At 28.2% G+C, this 17,550-nt stretch overlaps 1 protein-coding gene across 2 annotated transcripts in view; it reads right to left on the reverse strand.

Moving 5' to 3' along the window:
* The window catches only part of LOC119610846, a 54,266-nt gene that overhangs the window by 20,313 nt on the left and 16,403 nt on the right, over positions 1–17,550 (reverse strand). For both annotated transcript variants that reach the window (XM_037966241.1, XM_037966242.1), the window contains exon 2: positions 8,225–9,397. In XM_037966241.1, the coding sequence (XP_037822169.1) occupies positions 8,225–9,205 (981 nt within the window). In that variant the 5' untranslated portion in view covers positions 9,206–9,397. The remainder of the gene's footprint in view (positions 1–8,224; positions 9,398–17,550) is intronic.

Below are 17,550 nucleotides of genomic sequence, written 5' to 3' on the forward strand. Positions count from 1 at the left end.
ATAAATACTAATTTACATTAATAAGTTTTATATACAAATTTAAAAACTTCAATTAAATATTAAGTTTTTAGTTAAAAGGAATATTTTTTTAACATAAATCACTTTGTATTTATAATAATAATATTATAATTTTATACTTTCCCCTCATAATTTTATTATTTATTATTCAAATACGTATTTTTAAATTAAATCAGTTTAATTAGTGCCTAATGTGATTGGCAACTCTCTAAACTCTAACTATCTGGCAGCATTATTTATTGCTCAACTGGCAACACTAACATCAAAACTGTCATTTTTTTCCTTTTCCGCCATTTAGCAATGACACTTGCATAGTTTTCTTTTATATTGCAACAAGTTAAGACGGTTCGTGAACGCGTTCGTATTAATTTAATAAAAAATAGTGCAAATAATATAAAAAATAAAATAAATTTGTTGGAAAAGTGTTAAGAAACGTGTTAGCTTCAAAATAAAAGTAAAATCTTAATAAAAAGTGTAAAAATAAATGAAAAAATTAAGTGCAAAAATTTTAGCAATTTTGCGACAGCGCAGCATACATTTTTTCACTTGCGGGCAGAGCAGTTGTTAGTTGTCTTATTGTGACAGCGCAGCTTAAGTGGGATTCGTTAAGCTAAGAGATGAATAGTTTGGTTGGTAAAAAGAGAGTAAAAAAAAGGTTTTTGTTCTCTTTAACTGGTTAGAGTTAAGTCAGTGTTTTGTGTTATGAGAAATAATTGAAGACGTTATTTTTGAATTAATTATTTAATTTCGAAAGAGCCAACTGACAGACTGACGTACTTTTTTCTAATAAAGTTATTATAGTTCAATTAACAGTCTAGACTAGTTAATAGTAATAGACTAGTTAATAGTCTGTAGCCAATAGACTATTCGACAGACTATTCCATCAACTTGTTAATAGACTAGTTTAAAGAACAATCAATAGAATAGTTTATAGTCTTGACAACAGACTTGTTCATAGACTAGTCAATAGACCAGCCCATCGATTATTACAAAGAAAATCTATATATTAGGCAATAAACCAGATCATATACTAGTCAACAAACTAGACCATTGACTAGTTCAAAGAGCAGTCAACTGACTAATTTATTGTCCACAAAATAGTCAATAGACTGAAATATCGACAACAGATTAGCCAAGAGATTATCAAATAGACTAGTCCAACAAATTGTTTAAAGAACAATCAATAGAATAGTTCATAGTCTTGTCCATAGGCTAGTCCATAATTTTTTTTCAAAAAGCAATCTATAGATTAGGCAGTAGACTAGATCATCTACTAGTCCATAGACTAGACCATCGACTAGTCAATAGACTTGATCCTAATTTATTCTCCACATACTAGTCAATAATCTAAACCATCGACTAAAGTTATTAGACTAGTCCATAAACCAGTCAATATACTTCTACAGGTTAGTTCACAGACTAATAGGTATCTTAGCCAATAAACTAATCATCGACTATTTTATTCGCAGTATAGTTTTATTTTGCAAATAATTGAACAAACAAATATGTATTAATTTTTTACACCCATTTTTATAATCAAATTTTAATTTTATAAAACAAAATTCCCATTTATAATTTCATTTATTAACTTTAGACTTGTAATGTTTTTTTATTTCTTTAAATTTTTTTAAAACTTATAAATTTTCTAAGAAAATATATAATTTTTTTGGCAACTCTAGTTTAAACCAAAGACAATTCATTTTAAAACATATTTCATCAAACTTTTTTAACATTCATGTTTCAAAAATAACGAATTTTTATCAATAACTGCAAAATAGTACTGGCAACTTTTTTTCAACGTCACAAACAAAATTCACATCTGGCATCTCTTTTTATCATACTCTACTTGTCATTTTCCTTTTCCGCCATTTATTAGCAAACTGTCATTTAGTTTTCTTTAACATTGCAACAAGTTTAGCCGGTTCGTGTAATAGCTCGTATAAAATTTGTAAAAAAGTGCATAAATATGTTACGGAATTTAATGAAAATTGCAAGAAATGTTAATAAAAGTGCTAGCTTTAAAATAAAAGTAAAATTTTTACGAGAAGTGTTAAAATAAATAAGTTATTAAAGTGTAAACATTTTGCAAATTTGCGGCAGCGCAGTCTACATTTTTTCACATGCGGCAGAACTGTTAGCGCAGATTTTGTTATGACAGCGCATCTTATACTTGTTGCTTAGATGGTTGTTGTTGTTGTTGGTTTTAAAGAGAATAAAAGTTTTTTTATTGGTTTTTAGTTTGTTTTGATTTTGTTGAATGAGTGCTTTAAGATGTAAGAGGGTTTTTAAAGGAAATCATTCGAATTTGCTATTATAGTCAAAATTTAATTTAGTAATTATTTTTAAAATCGTATTAAATAAAATATCGTTTTAATTAAATCTAATGTGTGGTTGAAATAAAAATATATTAAAAGTGTTTAAAGCAATTAAAGTTGCAATGCGTTTAAAAAAATGTGAAAATTTAAAAAAAATATATAAAAATTAAATTACCACAAATATGGCCTGTCTAAATTAAATATAATAAAGTGGTAAATAAAATATGTTAAAGTGTTTTAAAAAGTTTCAAGTTAGATTAAAAGTTCAAAAAATAATTAAATAAAAGTCCTTTTATAAATGTAAAAAATATAATTCATCTAAAAAATGTTTTAAAAAATTTTGTGCATTTAAAAAAAGGAATACCACCAATATGGCCTGTTTATAATAGATATAAAAGGTGGATTAGTAAAAATCTATAAAATAAAGTTCCTTATTAAATATGAAAAGTGTTTTTTGTTATGATAAAGTCAAAATTACAAAAATGTTATTTAAATTTTACAGCAAGCCTATTTCAAGGAACAAATAACAGGAAGGTGAGTGAATGTTTCAGTTTATTTTTAATATTTATTAAAAGTTACATTACAATATGTATTAGCAATTAAATTTGTCCATAAATTTACAAAAGTTTTGATTTTAAATTCTTTGCTGTTGAAGTAATAGGATTAAAAATTATAAAAATAACATAAAAATAAATTTTTCCTTAATTTTTAAATATTTTTGAACATACAAAGTTCAGTAGGTTTTAGGGTGAATTTTCAATAATATTGAACCTAGAAACCGCAGTAAGAATCTTATATCTATAAAATGGACTTTTTCGTTCTTTAAGAAGTACTTTTGAATTTTCTGTAATATTGAACCTAGAAACATGAAATGAAGCATGTATAGCCCGGACTAAGTGATAACTTTTTGGTACTTTTTCCTTTTTCAAAAAGTACCTTTTGAATTTTCTATAATACATATTGAACCAATAATCATAAAATTAAACATTATGTTAATGCAAATCTTTAGGAAAGGATTTTTAGTACTTTTTCGTTCTATTACTGGTACTTTTTGGTTTTTATCTTTCTGGTACAATTTTACAATTGGTATTTTTTTTATTTTTTGTAATAAAATTTTGTACTGACTGTTTTTTTCGCACATCATAGTGAAGGGTATATAAAATTCCTCATATGCGAATATAGAACTCTTATTTGTTTTTGAAATTAAATAATAAAACATTTCATTATGAAAGAACACTAAATGAAAACCAATCTGGCTTAAACAATTCTGTACTATCGTACTTTTTTTAGTACTTTTAAAGATCTTAAATTATCACTCGACCAGTCAATAGATTAGTCAAAAGGATAGTCCATAGATTAGTCCAGCAATTTGTTAATAAACTTGTTTAAAAAACAATCTAAAATAGTTCATAGTCTTGACAACAGATTTGTCTATAAATTATTTCAAAGAATAATCTATAGATTAGGCAATAAATCAGATCATCTACTAGTCAATAGACTAGATCATCGACTAGTTAATAGAATAGTTCATAGTTTAGACAAAAGACTAGCCAATAGACTATTCCATCAACTTGTTAATAGACTAGTTTAAAGAACAATCAATAGAATAGTTCATATTCTTGCCCATATACTATTCCATACAGTTTTTCAAAAAGCAATCTATAGATTAGGCAATAAACTAGATCATCTATTAGTCAATAGACTAGATCATCGACTAGTCAATACACCAGTTTAAAGAGCAGTCAATATACTAATTTATTTTCCGCAAACTAGCCAATATACTAAACCATCCACTAGTTAATAGACAAGTCAGTAGACTAATCCATAAGCCAGTCAATATAATAGTCTACGGACTATTTCATAGACTATTCAATAGGGTAGTCCATAGATTAGTCAATAGACTATATCATCGAATAGACTAGACCATCGTAATAATAAATTTGCAAATAATCGCACAAACATTAAAATTTAATTTATAAATCTTTGACCTTGTAATTCGTTTATTCCTTTAAATTTTATTAAAATTTATCAATTTTCTGAAAAAATATATAATTTTTCCTAAACTCTAGTTTAAATCAAACGAAATTTATTTTAAAAACTTTTGCATTTATCATTTTCAACATTCATGTTTCAAAAATAACGAATTTTTATCAACAACTTTAAAAATAGTATTGGCAACTTATTTTTCCACCTCACAAACAAAATTAACATCTGGCATCTCTTTTTTATCGTCCTCTACTTGTCATTTTCCTTTTCCGCCATTTATTAGCAAGCTGTCATTTAGTTTTCTTTAACATTGCAACAAGTTTAGCCGGTTCGTGTAATAGCTCGTATAAAATTTGTAAAAAAGTGCATAAATATGTTACGGAATTTAATGAAAATTGCAAGAAATGTTAATAAACGTGTTAGCTTTAAAATAAAAGTAAAAATTTTACGAGAAGTATTAAAATAAATGAGTTATTAAAGAGTAAACATTTTGCAAATTTGCGGCAGCACAGTCTACATTTTTTCACTTGCAGCAGAACTGTTAGCGCAGGTTTTGTTATGACAGCGCAGTTCATACTTGTTGCTCAGATGGTTGTTGTTGTTGGTTTTAAAGAGAATAAAAGCTTTTTTATTGGTTTTTAGTTTGTTTTGATTTTGTTGAATGAGTGCTTTAAGATGTAAGAGGGTTTTTAAAGGAAATCATTCGAATTTGCTATTATAGTCAAAATTTAATTTAGTAATTGTTTTTAAAATCATATTAAATAAAAAAATATCGTTTTAATTTAAATCTTATTCCAAATATTTTGAAAGTCGTAAAAATTAGAAAAAAATATTTTAAAAGTGTTTAAAGCAATTAGAGTTAAAATTCGTAATATGCGTTTAAAAAATTGTAAAAAAATATATACAAAAATTATAATACCACAAATATGGCCTGTCTAAATAAAATATAAAAAAGTGGTAAATAAAATATGTAAAATTGTTTTAAAAAGTTTCAAGTTAGATGAAAAGTTTAAAAAATAATTCAATAAGAGTCCTTTTATAAATGTAAAAAAATTTCCTTAATTTTAAAAGTGTGTTAAAAAATTTTGTGCATTTAAAAAAAGGAATACCACCAATATGGCCTGTTTATAATAAATATAAAAGATGGTTTAGTAAAAATCTATTAAATAAATTTCCTTATTAAATATAAAAAGTGTTTTTTTTTTGTTATGATAAAGTAGAAATTAGAAAAGTGTTATTTAAATGATTACAGCGAGTCTATTCCAAGGATAATATAACTGGAAGGTGAGGGAATGTTTCTGTATCTTTTTAATGTTCATTAAAAGCTGTATTACCAATATTACAATTAACCTTTATTTAAAATGAAATTAAAATTGTCCATAAATTCCCAAAATTTTTAATTTAAAAAGTATTCTTTGCTGTTGAAGTAATAGAATCAAAAATTGTAGAAATAAATTCTTCTTTAATTTTTAAATATTTTTGAACATACATAGTTCAGTACATAGTAGGGTGATCGACTCGATTTTTCAACCGGTTTTAAAACCGGGTTTTTCTGCTTTACCAGTGTCGGTTTTTTCTTAATGTTGATTTTTCGAATATCGAATAACCCGGTTTTTTCACTTTTTAAAACCCGGTTTCGAATACTTTTATTTGCTTTGTATTCAAAGATTATTTTAATGAAATTTTTAAGTAAATAATAATACAGCCCGTCTAAATTTTAAAAATATTCGAGTCGAGGAACTAGACTATATTTTTCTACAGCTCTTTTGGTTAAACTTTTTTGATTTTCCTAATTAATTAAAAAAATTATTTGTAAAATGGATAACTGTTTGATAAAATTTAGCAATCTTAAGATTATATTCCAATTACAATAATTAATTTACGGCTGAAATTTTATGGAAGTGTTGGAATGCCTATGCAAATTTCCTAAACAGGGCTTTTAAAATAAGCTAGGATTACATAGTACCTTATGTTTAACAGAAGTGTCCCACTTTTTTCCTAATTTTTTATATTAAAGAAATAATGTAAATCAGACGACTAGATCTAAAGTTATAATCTTTTAAACTGTTAAAAATCATTTCGGGCCATGTTTTATTAATCAAATTTAAACATAAACATTAAGTTTTTCAAATTAAAATATATTTTTTTAATTGTAATGAAAAACCGGTTAACCGGTTTTTTCTGAATTTGAAAAATATCAACCGGTTTTTTTTAAATGTCAACTATTCGAACTATTCGAAAACCGGTTTTTGGAAAATGTCGAATAATCGATCACCCTAGTACATAGGCCATTTAAAAGATTGGAATAGGATTATTCTTCAAGAATTAAATATTAAATTATGTATATTTGTAATTAATTAAAAAAATGTGTGATTTTTCATAGAATTTTTACACATTTTGCAGAAACTATTTTCTGTACATAAACAATAATGTATACGAAATGAAAGACAAGCTTTCAAAATATTCCTGTCTGTTCTATATATCGATTCGGTTTCAAAACCGAGAAACTTTTAAAACAGAATTTGGTGTTCTGCAAATCGAATTTTTATTTGAACGTAAAATTCAGAAAAACCATCATATTTGAAATGAAAAAGAGTTTAAAATGCCCATAGCATTTATATTAAGTTACAATTATATTAAAAAACTCAAAAAACAATTATTTAATTTATTTTAATAAAATTAAAATCGATTTACTTTCGACTAGATTTTTGTACTCGGTTTTAAAACGAGAAAAATTATGAGAATTCGTTTTTAAACGAAAAATTTACTCGAACAGACAGGATTAACTTTCTATTGTTTTATTTTATTTTTATAATATTTTCATAAATAATTATTTTATTAACATGTTAACAAATAAATTGTTTATTTAATAAAATGCTTTTTTCATTTAAAAAAATGTGTGTGTATGTATGTATTTGCAATCTCATTCAAAAAAGTAAAGTACATAATTTTAGCATAGACATCAACCTTTCAACTATAGCGCATCTGGCAATACTTATTTGAATTATCTAATATTTCCACCAACTATAACAACTTAGCATTTGGCAATACCTCTGTTATTTTCCTTATCCGTTATAATTTTTTCTTATTTGCAACAAGTTTTGCTGATTCAAAAACAGCACAGCAGCTGTGACAGCGCAGACTTATGTTTGCTGCTCTGTTGGCTTGTTTTTTGTGAAGAGTATTAAAAAGCTTTCTTATATTCTCTTAATTGCATGTTATTTTACTTTTTTATACCCACTTATTAGATTCAAAGACGATATATGTAGCTATGTATGTCCGTCCATATGTTAAAAACACGAAAGCACCTAAACGGGAGGAGCTAGAGGTCTGAAAATGTCCACAACGGAATATTAGTTCTATCCCACAAAAGTCTATACATACATATTTTTATAAGATTTCCAGACGATCTAGACATGTCCGTCTGTCTGTTGAAAACACGAAAGGAACTAGAGGAGAGAGTATATACAATATTATGGGTCTTCATTATATTTAAATTTTTAATGAACCAAAACCAACACAAGTCGAAATAAAACAACTCTCTGATGATCAGAAATGTTTGATGTTGAATATGGGCAAAATCGGTAAACTAAAAGAGAACTGTATAGGGAAAATGTCAGTAAGCAAGTACGATATGACCTAATCAAAAGAAACTAGAAAGTTAAAGATTGTCAGGAATGTTTAGATGTACAATTCGGATACATTCTTATATAGTGCTAGAGACTTCCACTTATTTATGTTGACATTATTACAGAAGGACAGGTGGCTAAAATTACAGATGGACTCAAAAAGTGAAACTAAAGCAAACTTTTATATATATATATATATATATATATATATATATATATATATATATATATATACATTCCTAAGTGTTAATTTATTTAAATAAATATTTCACTCACCTCTTCCTTCGAACGATTTATATCCCGCGACAGACCAATGCCAGAAATGGCTAAGGCCAACGTACTCGACGCTATACACACTAAACTTAAGGCCAAAAATGAGGTTTGAGTTTTACGCAAACCCACTACACCCAAAGATCCGGTAACAGCGGCTATTAATCCCGTCCAAATGCCACAGCCAGCTGTGGAGAGAGAAGCATCCCTCACAATTAACAAAGAGCCCAACGCTACCAAGGAAATGGCCAAGACCAATTGTAAAAGACCCAAAATTATCTGTACGGGAAAAGCTGAACAACAGGCTGTACTGCTTTTAGGCATGGAACGTTTTTTCTTCAATGACTTGGAGGATTTTGTAGAACTGCCATCATCTTTGATAAGTTCTGGAGGAAATCGTTGTTTTTTACTTATTCTAGAATCTAGAGTAGCTGCCCGAGAGGCTATGGTTTCTTGCAGCTGTTGTTTGAATTCTTCATGTGAAATTAATTTGGGTTTTTCTAGCTCTTTCGATTTAGTGCTCTCCAATAAAGTGGCCGCAGTAAGCTTAAGCGGTTGTGGTGGTTTTTCATCATAAACTGGACTGGAATAGATATGACTTTGGGCGTCCATGGGTTTTTGTTGCATTTGTTTTTGCATCTGTTGTTGGTGTTGTAGATCTTGTTGATGTTTTAACATTAATTCATCATCACTTCCGCTTGGATTCTGTTGTTGCAACATGGCTATTTCGGAATTTGTTAAACTATTATGTTGCTGTTGCATATTTGTTGTATTCGTACTCTGTTCAATGGTGCTCTGCATCATTTCCTCATGATTATTGGCTGTTGTTGTTGTTGTTGCTGCTGCACTATTATGTGTTGAACGATCGACTATTGTGTCCATGCTACCAGTTGTTGAATCATGTGAATCTATAGTACGTGCCGGTGATTCAGATTGTCTATTTATATCACAATTGCTGGAGATCTCATTACCATTTGTATCGGTCATTTTGCGTGTTTGTGTTTTCTTTCGCCTCTTTCTCTATTGCAGGAAGGTGTTTGTTGATCTAAATTAATGATTATGTTTTTGTGGATCAAATTTTGTTTTTATGGTTTGGGTGGTGTGCTGGTTGTTTTTGTTATTACATTGATGTTTATTTTTATTATTATAACATTTGTTGTAATTTAAGACATTTGATTCCTGTAAGTGTAAGAAAAGTGAAAAAATGGTGTTAGTTTTTTGTAGCTTTTCATTATGTATTATTTTTCTTTGATAATTTATAGAAAATACAAGATTATTTAAATGCCTTTTTTGAATATTTTTCTGTAGAGTTAGGGATATCTTTAAAACTTTCAAAATAATTTTAAAACTATTATTGAATTCTTATAGATATATTTCAGCAGTAAATCTTGATTAATAGGCGTTTTAAAATTTTCTTCAAATTTATATTGAATTTAAAACCCCCCCTTTTTCGACTTTAATTTTTAATTCGACATGTAAATCGATGTTATGACCTTAAACATTATTTGTTCATTTAATTTTAGTTTTTTTTTTTTTTGTAAAAAAGCTACTGTCATTAATCATAAATTTTGCCAATGTATGAAACAAAAGATTTATATTTAAAAACTGCAAGTAAATTATTTTGAATTATGAAAATCATAAAGAAGCACTGCCATAGGCAGTTTATTTAAACTTAAAATAGTCACCTTGCCCAGTTAGAAAATACAATTGTTTCAAACATACACTTCTGTTTGAGGCTATTTCAAAATAGTTTAAGAGTTTTGTTTAAGAAAAACATAATTGAAATTGTTACATGTGTAGTAAACAGAATTTTTACAATAGAAAAATAACTAGAGGCCTTTAAAAATAATCATTTATAGATTCATGACAATACACGGTTTTGTTTTATTGTTTTATAGACAAAAATACAATTTATAGTCGGTCAAGTACACAGGCATTTTAATGCTCTACTGCAGCTATAGTTCACACGTTTCTTATAATGTGGGTTAATTATAAGAAATATAGGTATTTGATTTAATAACCTTTCTAACGTTTTGGAATTTTTATCAAATTAAAAAATCAGATCATGTTTCTCCTATACGGCACTAGATAATATATGTTTTAACACAATTTTAAGACTTTTTCAGAAAAGTTTCAATTTAATTATGTTTGCTTCTAAGGTGCCTGCTTTGAAGTTTTTTCATTTGTTTACATTACATTGAACTGGAATTTATGACAGATGTTAAGCCTTTATTTTAAAGTTGACTGAATGGACTTTCAGATGACATACAACACTTTATAAATAAAGTTGTCTTCGAGCTGTTATAACGTCTCAAAAAGGTCTAAAACTGACGTTTTTTAGACTTCAGGACACGATATCTCATATCCCAGATGTGATGGAGCAAATCTGAGGCTATATTCGGATTCAGAACTACTATTTAGAAAAGCATACTTTAGTCTCTGGCTTACAAAATTTGTCGTCGATATCAACACGGAAATTTTTTCTCAAAAAGAATTTCTAGGGAGTTTTGGAACAGTTATGTATGTTCCATACTCTACAGAGCTTGATAAACTTATTTACTTCTCAGAACAAATGTATAGAATTCTTATCATTTAGTCCATCGTGCAAGCAATTTTATGTATGAAATCTGCATTTAAAGGCAGTAGCATATAATCTGATAAAAGGCCGTTATTGAGCAGGGACCGGGTTGACACTTACCCAAGGTTCTGTTACTTCATTATCCTAATTCTAATAGTTGAGTGTCTCTATTCCTTTCGAAAATCGCCTTATAATAAGATCAGAAGTTTTACTCCTTTCACATCTCGTTTATTCTGATTCAATTAATATTAATACCTAAGTATTTGGTCTATATACCACTTTGTTTATAAGAATAAGCTTGCATTACAGTTGCTTTTCTAGTTTGTCTAATTTTTCAAGACCGATTTTTATGAAATTAAAGCTCGGGTATCTTTTCTTTGGAAACCGAGAAATAAACTTTTAAAATCTGCCGAGGTAGGGTAACTGACGTAAAACTATTGAACTGATAGACACGTTTCGTTTTCTACAATTTCCAGAAATGTTTTACTAAATATGCGATTGTTCACAATAATTCGATTTTCACTAAAAATTTTATTTTTCATTTAAAATTAGAATCTCCACTTAAAATTATATTATTCAAATCGATTATTCACTAAAAATTCTATTTTCAATAAAAATTAGATTTTTCGTGTATTTTTTTACGAAATATTATTTTTTTCATTGAAAAATCAATTATTCATTAAAAATTCGATTTTTCACTAAAAATTAGATCTTCCACTAAATCTTCTAAATCTGACCTACCATATGATACCCTACCCCAGTTATAGGAATAAAATGTGATTTATCGTTCATTATAAAGCATTTATGTTGAATTGAAAGAAAAATTAATTTTCTAGAACAGGCTTTATATGAGGACTGGGGTTAATTATGTACCGATCCTCGGATGAATTTACGTTTACTTTAAATGCAAACATGCTGAATTTCTTCTTGACATAAGTCTTTTTAAGCGAATTGTAGACATTTTATACATTCTGTGATGGGGGCTTTGTAAGGGAGCTATGTCAAATGAGGCCTGATCATTTCAAAATCCGGGAAAGTCATCAAGGGTTGTATAAAACTTAGTTGAGCCGTTTTTAGCGAGATACGAGTATACTAAACATAATTATAAAAAGCTCAAATCGGAGGTTCCGGTTGTATGGAAGCTAAATAAAATATTGTACCAATTTGAACCAAAACCAATAAGATTCGACCTTGTGCCAAACGGATTATGCGTACCAAATATCATTGAATTATCTTTAAAATTGCGACCTGTACTTTGATTACACGGTTAACATGGACGGACGAAGGACAGATAGACGGATGGACGGACATGGATTAATAAAATGATTCTAAGACGATTGGTACCTTCAGGTGGGTGTAGGTCCAATAATTTTGTGCATGCGAATGCAAGAAAACAACAACAACGTTTACTTACTAAATGATTATTATTTATTTTACATAAATTACTTCAGACTGTAGGGTGCATTGTTCAATTATTCTATTTTTAAGACAAATAACAATTCTTTTTAAAATTCTAGTTACATAATCATCTGTTAGTTGTAACAACGTTTAACCAAAAATAGTATTTAATATTAACAAGTAATTGTTAAGAATTTCATATTGTATCTTTTTTGTTTGTTTCTGCAATTATTCTGACAAAATATGTCCCCAAAATCAAGATAACAAACCATAAAGTTTCTTGTGAGAAATAAAACAACAATCGAGTTCTTTTGTTTATTTTGAAATAATTTAACAATATTTTTTCTTTATAACAACTTTTAAGTATTAGAATGTAGTTTTAAAACGTTTAAATAATAATAATTTGTGCACACTTTTTTTGCCTAGTTTTTAAAACATACATTTGCTATTGTTTTTTATAATACTGAGATAATTTTTTTTAAAGATTTTTCTTAAGTCCTCACTACTATTGTGATTTAATCCAAAAACAATTAGATATGATTAATGGTGTGTGTATTAAACAAAAAAATCTAAAAAAAGAGGAATAGGTACATTTTTATTTGAAATTTTTTGACAGCCTCAATAACAACTACATGAAGTACAACAAAAGATTTGTCGTACAAGATAATTGTATAAAATTGTTTGAAATTATTTAATTTCAAATAGGAATGTATGCTTTGTTAGAAATTTAAAGAAAAAAATTTAAAATCTTGATAATGTATACGTAAATGATATCATTATTTTGTTATTAAAGCATTAGCTATGGTTAAGTGTAAATAAGCTTGTTAAAATATAAAGGTTGGAAAAAAGATTTTGAATTCTATGATAAAGTCGTTAAAGTATTTGGATATGAATTAATTGTTTTTAATGCCCTTAACATAGTAATTAATATGCTTCAACATAATTTCCTTTAACCGAGATCTGTTAGTTTAACAGCATAAATGTAGTATCAGTAATTAAACCTAGAATTTAACAGTTGGTAAATATAATTATAGAACTTCCTTATAAATTAAGTACAACTGTCTACATTTCTAGACAAAAACCACATAAATAAATAATAATATTCATATTTCAACCTCAAAAAACGGGGTAAAAAACTTTCTTTTAAATATCTAAACGTTAATAATATTTCTATTAACATTTGAAAAAATAACTTAAAACAGAAAATGTATACCAATAGAACAACTAAATAAAAGAAAAACAAAATTAATGAAAAACGGTCATAATGAATGCTGACATAAAAATTGCAACAACCGCGTCATCATCGTCATTATTAACATGACAAGTTAGTGTAAAAAAGAAGAAGAACAACAACAACACTGCACCATAATGTAGTGTCACATTTCACAGTTACTACATTTGTTTGTAGAAAAAATGCAATTTAAAGAAACAAATATAAAAAAAAAACAACCCACAAATTCACATTGAAATTATTTAATTACAACCTGACAACATGCATCGCAGACAATGTAAAACACAACACAGACACATGACTGCTGCGACTGCAGCGCTAATGTTAAGAAGCAAAAAAGAAATGTGTTTGTTGAAAAAAAGACGTAATTAGTCTAAAAAACGACAATTAACTGAATGAAAAAGAATTATAACGTCATAAATGTGGAGTTTGTTTGTTTTTTTTGTTAGTAAATATAAAAATATAAAGTTTTTTTAAGAGCCCTACATTAAGGAATTTTAACATAGGTTTGGTAATACAGCTTTGATTGGGAAACAACAATTTTGTACTAAAAAATATTGCATTTCAATAGTTTGTACTGACTCCTCCAACTCAGTCTTTCAAACGAACTCGAACAATTTTGCAAAGTTTAAATGAATGTATTCAAAATACATTTGAATATTGAATATTAAACTCCATTAGGAGCATAAGCCGATACGGTTTTGATGACATCAGACACACAAAGAAATTTCTTTGTAAGTTGATATTTCAATTACAATTCCACTAAATTCCAAAGTAAAAAGTACTTAACTTGAAAATGAGTTTTGCCCGAAATGAAGTACGTCAGAGAGTTTTGTATGAAAGTGAAACATACTAAAGTCCACCACGTCTTAGGGTATGCATCAAGTAGAATGCGGTTATAATAATCTTACAACATTAACTCGCCATCGAGGTCTCAACTCCTTAAGTGCTTTACAGCCATTAATACGTACTTTTTAAGGGATGAATTAGAAGATGAACCTACCAAAGAGCTCATCAAATAACTGATATTTTGCTCAATAGGATCGTCCGATTTAACAGAAACTCAGTTTTCAGGACGTAGTTCCTCAAAATTTTCAATTAGTTTTGTTGAGAGATGGTATATCTGGAATAACATCACTCTCAAGATATTTAGAATTACAGCTTGGCAATGACAAAGTGTTCCAGAGTTACACTGAATAGTTGTGCCCGTAGTCCTGTGTGTCCACTTATTTTTCGTACCATAATACCAACCTCAGTTGGGTCATTTTCAGGATACTTCTCATCCCCTCAGGAACATTGTGGTTCTAAACCACTGATTCATTCTTCAATGTGGTCGTATGAGATTCTCTCGCCCATGTTTTTAATTTAATCATCGTTGCATTGAAAGGTTCGTTGGATAACTTCCTTGGGTTTCCTTCCGTTTACAACAAGTACGTTCGCTCTTTCGTTACACATTATTCCCGATTGTCTTAGTACCCATATGATATAAAGCTTTTCTCTGGAGAAGCTCTCGTACAGTTGAATATGGTTTTAGATTTAACCATACCACCTGATAGCCTTTTTGCGCTCCAAGTTCGGAGATATGACTTAGACTTTTGCTGGTCTTGTAAAATGGTCGTAAAATGGCCAACACTATGAAAATAATAAAGAAGTTATGAACAATCTTTAGCGTAATATTATCCCAGCTATTTGTGAGATAGAACCACAAATTATCAACGATGATATGAAATGATGAACTGATATGATAAGTTACTGCAAAAACATCTGCGACAGCCTGTGAATAAATTCTAGATCGAACCATCGATATTGTCATAGGAAATAAATGGAATCTTTGTATGAAGTCTGACTGATTCACCGGATAAGAATTTGATGTAGCAGTTTTTAGGAAGATAACTTTTTCATATTCTGGGACTGGTATTGTGATATGATCTCATATTCTATAGGTGTTCCTGCATACGTGTGGGTGGCGAATTCGATTAACGCTGGAACCATTAGTTTGTAATTATCTGCGATTACTTATCTCTAAATCAAAATGGAAAGCTTGAGGTAATTCCCTCTGGTAGAGGGAATGATATTTGACATTTAAATTTTTTTTAACTAAATTTTTCTAAAATATCCTTTTACTTCTTCAATCATAGGGTACTTTAAAGTTTTAACACACATACATACATATAAACAACAATAGGTAGATTGACAGATAGACAGACAATCAGAAAAACTTCATTTAAAATCAAACTGAAAAATTTACGTAACATTTTTCTTTACCACATTGTTGTAACCATAAAAGCAATTTTCTGATATTTTTCATACATATTTTTTTTTTCATCTTCAAAAACCCTTTAAGCATTCAATAAGTCTTGTTTAAACTTGACGTGTGAAATGACTGTATATTGAGTTGTGTTTACTTTTTTTTCGGTTGAGCTTATTTAACCATGCATGCGTGAAGTTTGCATGCTTAGACAAGTACGTACATGCACTTGCATTAATACGTAAGTTTGAAATGTTTGTTAAAAATCATTATAATATTTTAGTTATTTTTCATACTTTTGATTTTTTTTTGCAAACTTTAATGATTATTTTAATTTTGAATGGTTTTATTTGATTGGTTTGTTTTTTTTTTTTTCGTTGATGTAAGAGGCAAAGCGTAAACTAAAGTTTGTTGCTTAAGTCTTTTGTTTAACCACAAATAAAGTTATTAAAATTTCGTACAATCATTTTGCCAGAAATGAAGATATTAGTATTGCATTTATTGCTTATTTTTAAGAAGTTTTACAAATTTTAATTAAAATTTAAGTATTTATTTTTTGAAAGTTAGTATTAATATTTTTAATAAGTTGTTTATTTCTTCAGTGGTTATTTGTTAAACATGAAAAATGGGGTAATTCCTTTTTAGCTGCAAAGAGTATAGATTTGATTTATTAAGTTTGTTATTTTTTTTTATTAAGAGCTGTCTTAACTTATTTGATTATCACACAAATGATTGGATTTGAAGCAATTTATTAAAAACGGGAATTATTCTTGTTCAAATGTTAGATCTCAAATTTCTTCTTCTATGGAAGAAAACGTCTTAAAGTCAGGGAAATTTTACTTTACTTTTATTAACAAGTACCTTTTCTGACCCAAAACCTGTTGTTGATGGTTTTGAATAACGGGAGTTTAACTAATCAAGAACCAATACTGAAGCAAAGCAAATGCAAAAAGAGGTGGTTCGGTCAATCTATTTGAAATATGCTGGATATTATTATAAGAGTGGAATCTTTAAGGTTAAAGAAGCAGCGATCGTCCTCAGAAACCTGGAGATACATGATGTTCCAAGAACTAAGACAATGCATCTTACGTAGAAAGCGTAAAAACCGTTTAATGTGGAGATGCATTGTGGAAGCTAAGTAGTGCAGAGAGGAGTAATGGAGAAAAATTCTAACCAGAGAAATCATAATCTAAAGTTTTTGAAAATAGTTGAGAATTTGATATGAATATTGTTTTGCACTAGAATCTAAATAACCTGAATATTAAAGATTAATCTGATTAACTATCTTGTTAGCCTAACAACATGATGATCATTAACGGTCACACAAATGACATCTTTTTGCCGTTCTTACGCAATTGCTCAAACTATTCAATTACTTTGCTGATTTGGTTGAGAATTTAAACTATTGTTATACTCTAGAATCTGAAAGATCAAGTGAGCATGACAAAATTTCTGACTCTCTGATAATTAACGAAATAGAGGAGGTTCTGCTATTCTATCAAAAATATGATCAATACTATTACAAGGTTGGGTCGAACCAAGAATTATACGTGATAAGGGGCAAAAGACCAAAGTCATATTGAATGATCACTACCCAGCAAAAAAAGATCTTCCAAAGAAGCGAAAAAGATGTAGAATTTACTCCATGGAAGTATTAAAAAAAGACCTGAAGAATTGATGATTTTAACACAGGCTTGTCATATGAGGGACTTCCTTTTTATTCCAAATTCACTACTTCTGAAGTCATTCTCAAGAAGTAATTTTAATGCTCTTTTTTGGAAGTTGTGCTGGGTATGATCGAAAAAACCGATGATCTTAAGTTTTTTAAATGATTTTTTTTCTATCAATTTTTGGAAGTAGTTAAGAATTGGATATAT

This window comes from Lucilia sericata, unplaced genomic scaffold (assembly GCF_015586225.1).
Source record: "Lucilia sericata isolate MDLA Ls3-8-SP2 unplaced genomic scaffold, ASM1558622v1 Contig001287F_arrow, whole genome shotgun sequence".
Taxonomy (NCBI): domain Eukaryota; kingdom Metazoa; phylum Arthropoda; class Insecta; order Diptera; family Calliphoridae; genus Lucilia; species Lucilia sericata.